General features: G+C 44.4%; 1 protein-coding gene across 1 annotated transcript in view; it reads right to left on the bottom strand.

Moving 5' to 3' along the window:
• Window positions 1–11,094: 11,094 nt before the first annotated feature.
• The window catches only part of LMNTD1 (lamin tail domain containing 1), an 82,773-nt gene continuing 80,871 nt past the window's right edge, over window positions 11,095–12,996 (bottom strand). Inside the window, exon 11 of the mRNA XM_060694921.2 lies at window positions 11,095–11,339. Coding sequence (XP_060550904.1) covers window positions 11,319–11,339 — 21 coding nt within the window. The 3' untranslated portion in view covers window positions 11,095–11,318. The remainder of the gene's footprint in view (window positions 11,340–12,996) is intronic.

Below are 12,996 nucleotides of genomic sequence, written 5' to 3'. Positions count from 1 at the left end.
TGCGCGTTGTTCATTTCTTCTTCGGCGTCGTCGTGGAAGGTTCTCCCCATTGCGGCTTGCTCGCTCTGCTCCTCTTCAGACGAGTCGGTCTCTGGTTCGACTTTGGGAGTCCTGACGACGGAGGCTGCTCTTCCTCTTCTATTGAGGGCGTTGGTGCTTGCTTCGGTCTGCAGCGTAGGGCGGTATCGGCAGGGCTCTCTGGGTTCGGGCGTCAGCGCTCTTGTAGTCAGGATGGGAGCGGGCAGGTCTTGAGGCATTGGCTTGCTCGCTTGCTTCTTCGGCATCTTTTTAGTAATTTTCAGTTTTGGCCCAAATGCAGCAAAGAGCGTTTTCATTGCTGATTTTATTTGGTGTTTTGTTGGATCTTCTTCACTTTCTGGTTCTGATTCTTCTGAGGTGTTTGAATCTTCTTTTTCGTTTTCGTTGTCTGATAACATTTTTCGCGCCAGAAATTTTGAATTGAGCTTGCTGATTGGCTCTGCTTCGTTCATCTTGGAGGCCGGTTGAAACCAAGATGGCCGCCATTCAAATTTTCGCGCGGGATCATCGTTTTTCTTCTTTGTAATGATTTTCTCCGCAGTCATATCACTCACTACTTTTGGATCTTTAGGCCTTTCATTAGTGATGTTTTTCTCTCTCGCTGCTCCGCTGTTCTTCAGCATATCTTGGAGGTTCGCGATGAGGCTTTCATCATTCTTCTGGCTTTTTAATAGTTTTAATATCTCTGACCTGAGTTCGTTATTTTCTATTTCGATTTCCTCCTGGTCATCAATTATTTCTTCGTCTTCAGTGGTGTATTCTTCGGACTCTCTCGAAATTGCGTTTGTGGATTCGTTGATTATTTCTTGTTCCGTTTCCATTTCTTTGCTGTAGGCCCTGGTGTTGGGCCTATCTTTCTTAGACATTTTTAAGTTTTTTATTGAGTCAATTAACCATCCTCAGCTACCAGCTTGTTGCAATATTTTCAGGATCAGACTCAATAAGATTAGCAAGAGTTAAAGATTTAACTATATATTCTTTTATTTACAATAGGCATTCTATATTCACTGAATATTCACAGATAGAAGCAAAGGGGAAGGGTGTAGGTAGCTCCTTATATATACAATGGGTGGAGCTATGTGTGGGAGTGGTGAATTATGAATACATTAAGAAGTGAAGAATAAGTTAACCCCTGATACCCTGTTTGTACACTATTTACACATTAGAGAATAAGGCATTTACATCTGACAGGGACCTTGGAGGTCTTCTAGTCAAACCCTATACCAGTAATGGCTAACCTTTTTGCCATCCTGTGCCAAAAGCAGCGGGAGCATGGGAGGGGGAGGTCGTGCACACGCGTACCCACACTCATAATTCAATGCACCTGCCCCCCCCGCACGCAACCCCCTCAGTGCGATCCTCGCTTTTGGCACATAATGGCACGGTGGGCCCAGTAGGCCCGTTTTTCGCCCTCCCCAGGCTCCAGAAGGTTTCTTGGAGCTTGGGGAAGGTGAAAAACGGGCTTCCCCACTCCTCTGGAGACCCTCCGGAAGCCCGAAACAGCCTGTTTCCTGACTTCTGGTGGGCCTGGAAGGCCCGAAAATCAGCTGGCCGGCATGTGTATGCGTGGCGGAGCTCTGCTCAGACAACGCTCGCATGCCCACCGATATGGCTCCGCGTGCCACAGGTGGCACTTCTTTTCATTAAACTAGACAAACCCAGTTCCTGCAACCGTTCTTTATATGCCTCCAGTCCCCGAATCATCCTTGTTAATGTAATGTTAAAATTATGGCCACAAATGGATCCCACAGATTCAACTCAAGAGCCTTGATAGTACAGTGGTCTACGCACCCTGTTATTAACACAGTTGCCTGCAATTTCTGCAGGTTCGAATCTCACCAGGCTCAAGGTTGACTCAGCCTTCCATCCTTTCTAAGGTAGGTTAAATGAGGACCCAGTTTGTGGGGGCAATAAGCTGACTTTGTATAAATATACAAAAGTATGAAGGCTATTGCTTAACGCATTGTAAGCCGCCCTGAGTCTCCGGAGAAGGGCGGCATATAAATCAAATTAAAATAAAATAAAAAAATAAAAATAAAAATTAAATTAAATTAAAAAAAAAAACTCAATGGATTGAATGCGTAGTCAAAAAATATCAGATCTCATTGGATTTTCAAAAGTGGGAGGAGATTTGGCTTAAAAATTTAAAATTAACTATGGCATGCTCTTATAAAGAGAATATTTATAAGATGGTTTATAGATGGCACCTACCTCCAGAAAGATTAGCTAAAATGTTCCCCGGGACATCCCTACAGTGCTGGAAATGTGGGCATAGCAATGGAACCTACTTCCACCAATGGTGGACATGTCCGCTGGCAGCTAAATATTGGATGAAAATACGACGATGGTTGCTTGAAATTACACACTGTGTAGAGTGAAACTGAAACCTGAAACCTTTTTGTTGGGGGTTAGACCCGCAAATATTGGATTGGCTAAATGGTATCTGATGCTGCACATAATCACTGCAGGGAGACTGGCATTCGCACAAGAATGGAAGAATGAGGATCTACCAACGGACTCAAAAATAATTTATAAAATCATGGAATGTGCGGAGTCCGACAGACTTACAAAACTGATCAAGGGTAAAAGAGACTCAGATTTTTATAGTAGTTGGAAAATGTGGTATGATTGGATCCAGAAACGATGGGAGAGAGATAAAGGATAATGTTGGATTATAATTATAGATGATGGTATAATTATGGTAATCAATAAGTATTGGAAATGTAAATTTATATATAAGAATATGTAAATAGTTTCTATTTTTACTTTCTGATTATTAGTGTGTATATATATACATGGATATTTTGGTGATGTTACACCGTGATAGAAAAACTATTATACATTTGTTTTTGTATGTTTTTGAACTATAATAAAAATTTATATTAAAAAAAAATCAGATCTCCCCTCACCGCCAATTTCTTGCCTTGGAGAAACTCAGAGGTCTAAAACCTTGACAAAGCAAACCTACCTGTGGACAGAAATGATCCTGAATCAGGGGTGGGTTCTACTTACCTTTACTACTGGTTCGCAATGGGGCCGCGCATGCCCACGGTCCAATCAAGCCACCGTCCGAACTGGAGACAGGCCCCAGTCCAGAGGTAGTATTCACTTCAACTTCCCTACCGGTTCGCAATTGTGAGCATGTGCGTTGCACGCATGCGCGCAGCATCAAAATGTGCAGAAATAGGATGGCATAGAGCCGGGGCGGGTGGACTGACCCACCCGTGATTTCCGCTACCAGTTCAGGCGAACCGGCAGCATACCACCTCTGCCCCAGTCACTCCCATCCAGGTGCAGGTTGAACGTCCTTGACTCTCAGAGAAAAGAATGTTTTTATGGCTCTATATCAGTGATGGTTAACCTCTTTGATGCCGAGTGTCCAAGCGGCCCCCCGCGCAAGCATGTGCATCCCAGCGCATGCACCCCACCCTCCCGTGCCCCATTTTGGCTTCCAGGTTGGTGCAGGAGGCTTTCCAGGCCCAAAATGGGGTATGCCGCATCCCATTTTGGGCCTGGAAAGCTTCCTGCACCAACCTGGAAGCCAAAATGGGGAGCAGGGGTACAGCATGAGCCGCCCCCATGCCCCGTTTTGGGCCTTTAAAGCCTCCTGCACCAACCTGCCCCCCGCGCATGCCCCTGCCCCCAGCGCATGTCCGCACGCGTCTCCCACATGCACCTCTCACATATGCAGTAGAGACCTGAAGAACAGCTGGCGGGTGGGAGGCACATGTGCATGCACAGTGGAACTGGGCTGGGGTGATGGCTGGTGTGCCCGCAGAGAGGGCTGTGTGGGCCACCAGTGGCACACGTGCCCTAGGTTCGCAATCATGGCTCTATATCTTCCCCATTCCTTACAAGTCCCCCCTCCCATTTTCCCAGGCATTTCCCTGGTGGTCCCCCAGGGGGAGACCCTTCTCTGTGGGGGCACCTACGATCTGGAACGAGCTCCCCCCGGAGATACGGAGGATCCCGGATCTGCGCACCTTCCGTCGCGCGCTTAAGACTTTTTTATTTCATCAAGCTGGCCTGGCCTAAATCTTCTCCCCTTTTTTAAATTTAAATTTGTAATTTGTTTTTAAATTATGGGGGATTTTAAATTTGTCTCAGCCAAATTATTTAATCTGTTTTTATTCTATTTTAAATTTTTGTATTTATGTGTTTTATTCTGTGGCTGTTCACCGCCCTGAGTCCTTCGGGAGTAGGGCGGTATAGAAATCCAATAAAATAAAATAAATAAATAAATAAATGCGGCAGCCCTGAAGCTCTGAAGAAAAGATGGCCTCCAGGGCTGACAGATAATTTGTCATGCGTAAGGAAGCCAAGAACAGGAGAGAAAGTCAGAGAGCAGGTTGTCTAACCTCTTTACGCAAAAGGCCCTACATTGTAGAAATTTACCGCGGTGCAGTGGTAAAATTCAATTTTTTTTTACTACTGGTTCTGTGGTCGTGGTTTGGTGGGTGTGGTGTGGCTTGGTGGGCGTGGCTTGGTAGGCATGGCAGGGGAAGGATACTGCAAAATCTCCATTCCCCCCACTCCTGGGGCCAGCCAGAGGTGGTATTTGCCGGTTCTCCGAACTACTCAAAATTTCCACTACCGGTTCGTCAGAACCTGCTGGATTTTACCCCTGCCGCAGTGGACTTATTACAGACCAGCTAATCTCTGGTTAACTGCCTCTTTCCAGGACCTCCATTTTTGCTAATCAGTAGCTCAGGTCTTGCTTTCGGCGTGCCGCAGAATAAAACTTTGCATTTTGGACAAAATGATGGTTTTGGAAACAACTCTTGCTGAGTAAGCAGACAAGCCCTTTTTTTTATCCCAATCCTAGCATTCCCCCTTCCCCCTGGGGAAAAAAAAATCACCATACATTGCATATACAGTATAAAGGGCAATTTGCACATCCTGGAAAATGCTTATCCTACAGGGTAAAGTTTTTCTTGAATTGGCAGAGATCATGCACACAGGCTTGTAATTACATGACATAATAACCATGGAATGACCAACCTAGAATTAAGGAGTAATTTCCTGACAGTGAGCACAATTAGCCAGTGGAATCAGAAGTTGTGAGTGCTCCAACACTGGAGGTTTTTAAGAAGAGATTGGACAACCATTTGTCTGAAATGCTTGAGGGCCGTGATGTTGCTGTCACCAGCTGCTCTTCTGGTTTACAGCCAGCTGGTCTTTGCAGGCGCCCGAGTTAAAACAGCCTGAAAATGGTCCCAAAGGCGGCTAAAAACAGGCTGTTTTTGGGCTGTTTTCAGGCCATTCTCCAGGTCATTTTTGGCCTGAAAAACGGCCCAAAATGGCCTGAAAACAGCCCAGAAAATGGCCTGAAATGTGGCCCAAAAAACAGCCTGGAAAACAGCCCAAAAATGGCCTGAAAACAGCCCAGAAAACTGCCTTAAAAATTGCCTGAAAGCCTGAAAAGCGCCCAAAAAACAGCCTGAAAACAGTCCAGAAAATGGCCCGAAACGTGGCCCAAAAACAGCCTGGAAAATGGCCCAAAAATGGCCTGAAAACACCCTGGAAAATGGCCTACAAACAGCCCAGAAAACTGCCTTAAAAACTGCCCGAAAGCCTGAAAAATGCTCCCAAAACAGCCTGAAAACAGTCCAGAAAATGGCCTGAAAATGGCCCAGAAAATGGCCTGAAAACAGTCCAGAAATTGGCCTGAAAAACAGCTGAAAAACGGCCTAAAAACGGCCTAAAAACGGCCCAGAAAACTGCCTTAAAAACTGCCCGAAAGCCTGAAAAACGACCAAAAAATGGCCTGAAAACAGTCCAGAAAATGGCCTGAAAATGGCCCAGAAAACTGCCTAAAAAACTGCCTGAAAACAGCCTGAAAAACGGCCAAAAGAACAGGCCGATTTTAGGCTGATTTTGGGTTGCTTTTTGGGCTAAAAACGACCTGAAAAATGGCTCAAAAATATCCCCAAAGCAGCCTGAAAACGGCCCAAGAAAGGGCCAAAAATGGCCAAAAAACAGGCATGTGTGTGCCTGAGCAGGGGGTTGGACTGGAAGACCTCCAAGTTCCCTTCTAACTCTGTTATTCTGATACCAACAAAGATAACCTACAAAGAAGTCCTAACTCTGCGGAAGAAAATTTGGCTTAAAAGAATGTCCTATATTTCGCTCTTTCGAGTTTGAAGTTCAGGCTAATGGGTATCTGATTGAGTAATTTAATGGGAAAATGCATGTAAAAATTAAGCCACTTAGCTTAATTATAAGTAACAAGGCTTCCCCCAGATATTTTACTGGCAGAAATGTGTGCCCTAAGGGCATAGAATAGAGCTCCAGCTATTAAAATGATGCAGCGCAGCCTGGGAAAAAGGAACGGTTGGGTGGAAATATATAGCTAAGATCATCTACGGAGGGCCATTATCCCTTCCCTTCCCTTGATCAAGATCATGCCTGATTTGAGAAAATGGCCAGTTGGATTATCTGCTGATTATACCCGTGTCCCGTCCTCCTAAAAGTCAGCCCCTCTTTTCTCAAAATAATGAATATGAGGATTGCCATTTAGCCAACCGCCAAATTGGACTGAATATCTATTTTTCTTTGACTTCTAAAACTAATACTGAGAGCTTCTGCATAGGAGACAAATTCCTTGTGTGTCTAATCACACTTGGTCAAATAAAATATTATTCTATTCTATTCTATTCTATTCTATTCTATTCTATTCTATTCTATTCTATTCTATTCTATTCTATTCTATTCTATTCCATTCCATTCCATTCCCTTCCCTTCCCTTCCCTTCCCTTCCCTTCCCTTCCCTTCCCTTCCCTTCCCTTCCCTTCCCTTCTGCGTTCTGTTCTGTTCCCTATTTCCTATTCCCTATTCCTTCCATTCCATTCCATTCCATTCCATTCCATTCCATTCCATTCCATTCCATTCTGTGTTCTGTTCTGTTCTGTTCTGTTCCCTATTCCCTATTCCCTATTCCCTATTCCTTCCCTTCCACTCCACTCCACTCCACTCTAGCTACTCTACTCTACTCTACTCTACTCTACTCTACTCTCAATATGCCTCAGGAGTCCTAGTTGACCTACCAAAGGTTGAGTACCATTACGAGGACGTCAGTGCAGATGGATCCCAAAACACCCCAATTTACAGACAGGCAAAGTTGACGTATCTCAACCTCATCAACTGTCAGCCCCACTAGCAAGGTCAGAGCATGGAATCCACTCCACCGGAAGGTTAAAACTATTTTTTATTGAGATTGGCTATAGTAATAGAATCTCACAAGTTTGATTGTGCTGTATTATCTCCTCTTCCTTCTTATACCTCACTGGATGAGGGAGGTTTCTGTCTGAGCTTCTTCTGAACATTATCTAGGCAGATCTAGAGTTCAGCTTTTTTTTGGCCTAGTCAACAGCTTTTGCATATCTCCATGAAGGTATTTCCACATCACTAGAGCCTTTGGCTTATATGTTGCATGCTCTCATAGGGTTTCCCTGCCCAGCCAATTGTTTATTAGGTTGTAATAAGCCAGTAAATTTTCAGTCAACAGTTTCTCATTTCACCTGAACTATTGTTTTAATATCTTGGCTGAAGTTTGATTTTTCCAAGGAACACAGCAAATCTTGACCAAGCCTGAAATATGACAGAAGAAGGAGAAAGAGAAGGAGGAGAAAGGGTGAAAGAAAAAGAGAAAGAGAAGAGGAAAGTGAAGGAGAAGCAAAGAAGGAAAGAAAGAAGGAGAGGAGAAAGAGGAGGAGAGGAGAAACAAAGAAGGAAAAAGAGAAGGAGAAGGAGGAGAGGAGAAGGAGAAAGAGGAGGAGAGAAGGAGAAGATGAAAGAGAAACAAAGAAGGAAAAGAGAAGGAGAGGAGAGGAGAAGGTGAAGAAGAAGAAGAAGAAGAAGAAGAAGAAGAAGAAGAAAGAGAAAGAGGAGAGAGGGTGAAGGAAAAGAAGGAGAAGGAGAGAAGGAGAAGGAGAAGAAGAAGGAGGAACAGGAGGAGGAGCAGGAGGAGAAGAGGCTCCATAAAAGCAGTGCAATGTATTTACTAGAATGTTAGACATTGAAGGGAAGAGATTTAATCTGAATTTAAAGTTTAGCTCAGCCATGAAGGAAAAAGAGAAGGAGAACGAGGAGAGAAGGAGAAGGAGAAGAAGGAAATGGAGAAAGAGGAGAGAGGGTGAAGGAAAAAAAGAGAAGGAGAAGGAGGAAAAAGAGAAAAGGAGGAGGAGAGGAGGAGGAGGAAGAGGAGGAAAGAAGGAGAAGAAGGAGAAGAAAGAAAAGGAAAAAGAGGAGAAAGGGTGAAGGAAAAAGAGAAAAGAGAAAGAGGAGAAGAGGAGAAAGAAAAGGAGAAGAAGGAAAAGGAGAAAGGAGAGAGGGTGAAGGAAAAAGAGAAAAGAGAAGGAGAAGGAGAGGAGAAAGAGAAGGTGAAGGAGAAGGAGAAGAAGGAAAAGGAGAAAGAGGTGAGAGGGTGAAGAAAAAAGAGATAGAGAAGGAGAAGGAAGATTGACCGAATATATCAACAATAGGAAGAAAAGGGACCCAACACAAGCACAGTGTTTATATATATATATATATATAAAAACTAAATCAAAACTACTAAGCTTGATCGAGTAGTACATGAATGAATTTTTGAAATTATTGATTTCTGAATGGATGGAGTGGAATATCAACTAACCCCAGAAAATCCCACTGGTTGGTAACTTGAGGTTGGAGATCTTATTTGCTGTTTGTTGAGTTACCAAGACTCCTGACCCCCCCCCTATGCTGAACACACAACTGACTGGATTGATGATGGATGAAAGCCTATTCTGTCAGATGCAACAGATGCTCTCCTAAATCGGTAAGGAGGAGTGTTAAGAGAAAGAAAGAAAGAAAGAAAAAACCCCAACAGGTTTCGAACAGGAGATCCCAATCCCAAAAAGTATTAGCAGAAACAGTGGGAGGCTTGTCAAATTGCTGCAAAACATTTGAAGAACCATGAAAATAAATTATAAGGTTCTGCAATATGCACCTTCTGTTAGGCATCACACTTAAGAAAGGTGCATTAAGATCATCATCATCATCATCATCATCTTTGCATGGACAGCACTTGAAAAACGTTGAAAGAAAATGTGGTGACAACTTGACATGGGCCTGGCTTAAGATGGGAACCCTCGAGAAAGAAACGGAAGGTTTAATCCTCGCTGCTCAAGAACAAGCACTACAAACTAAGGCCACGAAAGCAAAGATACAAAAATCCACCGACAATCCAAACTGCCGACTTTGCAACAACGAAGTCGAAACTGTTTCACCTTTAATATGTGAATGCAGCAAAATCGCACAAAAGCTAGCAACACGACCGAGTTGCTAAATTAATCCACTGGTCATTATGTAAAAAAATACGACTTTCCTGTATCCAAAAAGTCATGGGAACACAAAGCGGAAAAAGTTATAGAAAATGAGAAGGTGAAGATCTTGTGGGACTTTCGAATACAGACAGATCGTCGCTTGGAACACGACACGCCAGATTATCACAGTTGTCGAAAACCGAAACGTACAATTTATTGACATCGCGGTACCAGGAGATGCCAGGGTCGAAGAAAAAGAACTGGAAAAAATCATGAAATATCGCGACCTGGCCATCGAAACTACACGCCTATGGATGAAACAGGTAACCGTGATACCCATTGTCATCGGGGCACTTGGTACCATGTCCAAGAATTTTATAAGATACATCAGCAAATTGCAGCTTTCTGCAGTAACACCAGCGGAACTGCAAAAAACGGTGCTTCTTGGAACATCGTACATCTTAAGAAGGTACTTGGTTGATACCTAGGACGCTGGCAGCAACCCGTATCAACCATTAGCACCAGTCAATGGTTTTTGTGACATATTTTTAAATGTTCAGTTGACTGAGTTTCATGTTTAATGAATAAAAGAGATTAATAATGATGATGATGATGATGATGATGATGATTTAAAGTTCAAAATTGTTTCCTCTCTTTAGGAACCATATCACTTCTTTCCTATATTTGCAAGCTTTCTGAAGCTAGGAAATTTTGGGGGGTTTTTTTTGACTTAAGGTGAAAGTACACGATAGCTTATACAGGTCGTCCTTGATTTACAATCAGAAATTGAGCCCAAAATTTATGTTGCTAAGTGAGACGTTTGTTAAGTGAATTTGGGCCCATTTTACGACCTTTCTTGCCACAGTTGTTAAGCGAGTCACCGCGGTTGGTAAGTTAGTAACTCGGTTGTTAAGTGAATCCGGCTTCCCCATTGAAGTGCATTTATTAATTTCTACTATTTTAAAAATCTGATCTTCCTCCTATGTAGAGATGCTCAGCTCAGCAGTGGGTTCCACATATTCTTACTACTGCTTTGCTCGTGTGGGCGCCTCCAGGGGTGGGTTCTAAATTTTTTTACTACCGGTTCTGTGGGCGTGGCTTATTTTGTGGGCATGGCTTGGTGGGAGGGGTAATGTGACTGGGTAGGCGTGGTCAACTTTTTTTTTTTTTTACTTTTAAAAGCATTTTTTTCTACAACCTTAAGAGGTTGCAGAAAAAAAATGCTTCTAGAAGCCTCTGACGATCAGGCAACTCAGCTGGGATCGTCAGAGGCTTTTAAAGGCATTTTTTTTCCTACAACCTCTTCGGCCGAAGGGGTTGCAGAAAAAAATGCTTTTAGAAGCCTCTGATGATCCCAGTTGAGCTGCGTGATCCTCAAAGGCTTTTTTTTTTTTACTTTTAAAAGCATTTTTTTGGCCTTGAAGAAGTCCAAACTTGAAGAAGTTGTAGAAAAAATGCTTTTAAAAGTAAAAAAAAAAAAAGCCTCTGATGAGGTGGGCGGAGTAAGCGAGCGGCAACTGGGTCGGGGACCGATTCGGGGGCGTGGCCAGCCAATGTTATTACTGGTTCTCCGAACTACTACAAATTTTTACTACCGGTTCTTACGAACCGGCTGAAAACAACCTCTGGCTCAGCTCTTTTTTTTATCCCCCCCTGGGGAAAAAAAATGTAAACTTTGTCAACAATTTTGTGCCTTTTTTTAAAAAAATCCCAACGGAAGCGTTTTGATCCCTGTTGGGCCGCCTGGAAATCACACGGTCATCTCTCCCAAACTGTGCATCACGAATCTCGTGCATATTTTACATTTATTCATTCTGAGGTGCTGAGCTGAGACTGTTCGTACAAAGGGCCGCAACCGGCATTTCTTCCGTTGCGAAGGAAGGAAGTCAATCCAGTGTCGGTGATCGCAATGGCGTTTCCTTCCTGCCTGCGTTCCCATTCTCTATTGATGGTGGCTGTTTCCTTCTCCTTTCTTTCATGTCGGTCCATCATCCGTTACATTGACCTGAGGAAAGCCTTGGGGGGGAGGGGAGGGGGAGAGAAGAAGTCAAGAGGGTAGCTGAGATGGTCTCCTTGAAGGTCTAAAAGGACTCTTTTGGTCAAGCTAGGGATGCAATCTTGGTTACGGTGGTGATGGGTGCAATTTTGGAAGTTCTCAGGAGCCAGATTGGGGTCAGATCACCACAGAGGAAGTCCAAATATTTGGAAGCTAAGAGTCAACACCCAACTGAGGGCACCTAATGAAAGAATCATAGAATGACAGAACTGCCATCTTGGGACAGAGGAGGAGGAGGAGGAGGAGGAGGAGGAGGAGGAGGAGGAGGAGGAGGAGGAGGAGGAGGAGGAGGAGGAGGAGGAAGACAACATCGACTGTGGAGTCCTTGGTGCTCTCTGAGCTTGGGGGTTTTCTTGCAGATATTTCATGACCCAAACTAAGTAACATCATCAGTGCTAGAAGGGAGGAGGAGGAGGAGGAGGAGGAGGAGGAGGAGGAGGAGGAGGAGGAGGAGGTGGAGGAGGAGGAGGAGGAGGAGGAGGAGGAGGAAGGGAGAGCTATGGATGCTATCTTGGTTACAGTGCTGATGGGTGCAATTTTGGAAGTTCTCAGGAGCCAGATTGGGGTCAGATCACCACAGAGGAAGTCCAAATATTTGGAAGCTAAGAGACAACACCCAACTGAGGGCACCTAATCAAAGAATCATAGAATGACAGAACTGCCATCTTGGGACAGAGGAGGAGGAGGAGGAGGAGGAGGAGGAGGAGGAGGAGGAGGAGGAGGAGGAGGAGGAGGAGGAGGAGGAAGACAACGTCGACTGTGGAGTCCTTGGTGCTCTCTGAGCTTGGGGGTTTTCTTGCAGATATTTCATGACCCAAACTAGGTAACATCATCAGTGCTAGAAGGGAGGAGGAGGAGGAGGAGGAGGAGGAGGAGGAGGAGGAGGAGGAGGAGGAGGGGAGAGCTATGGATGCTATCTTGGTTACAGTGCTGATGGATGCAAATTTGGAAGTTCTCAGGAGCCAGATTGGGGTCAGATCACCACAGAGGAAGTCCAAATATTTGGAAGCTAGGAGTCAACACCCAACTGAGGGCACCTAATCAAAGAATCATAGAATGACAGAACTGCCATCTTGGGACAGAAGAGGAGGAGGAGGAGGAGGAGGAGGAGGAGGAGGAGGAGGAGGAGGAGGAGGAGGAGGAGGAGGAAGACAACGTCGACTGTGGAGTCCTTGGTGCTCTCTGAGCTTGGGGGTTTTCTTGCAGATATTTCATGACCCAAACTAGGTAACATCATCAGTGCTAGAAGGGAGGAGGAGGAGGAGGAGGAGGAGGAGGAGGAGGAGGAGGAGGAGGAGGAGGAGGAGGAGGAGGAGGAGGAGGGGAGAGCTATGGATGCTATCTTGGTTACAGTGCTGATGGGTGCAACTTTGGAAGTTCTCAGGAGCCAGATTGGGGTCAGATCACCACAGAATAAGTCCAAATATTTGGTGGCTAAGAGTCAATACCCAACTGAAGGCACCTAATCAAAGAATCATAGAATCACAGAACTGGAAGGTCTTTTAGTCTGCCTTCTCCCTGATTGTAAGCTTCTTGAAAAAAAGTCTTTCTGTGTTAATTTTCCTCTGTAAAGTACCATGTATAACAACAGGATTTCAATGGAAATCACTCATGTAT

Source organism: Pantherophis guttatus, chromosome 7 (genome assembly GCF_059756535.1).
Source record: "Pantherophis guttatus breed Tessera chromosome 7, ASM5975653v1, whole genome shotgun sequence".
In the NCBI taxonomy this organism is placed as follows: Eukaryota; Metazoa; Chordata; class Lepidosauria; order Squamata; family Colubridae; genus Pantherophis; species Pantherophis guttatus.
Note: the sequence above shows the minus strand (reverse complement) of the source record. Positions and strands in the feature narration are given on the sequence as shown.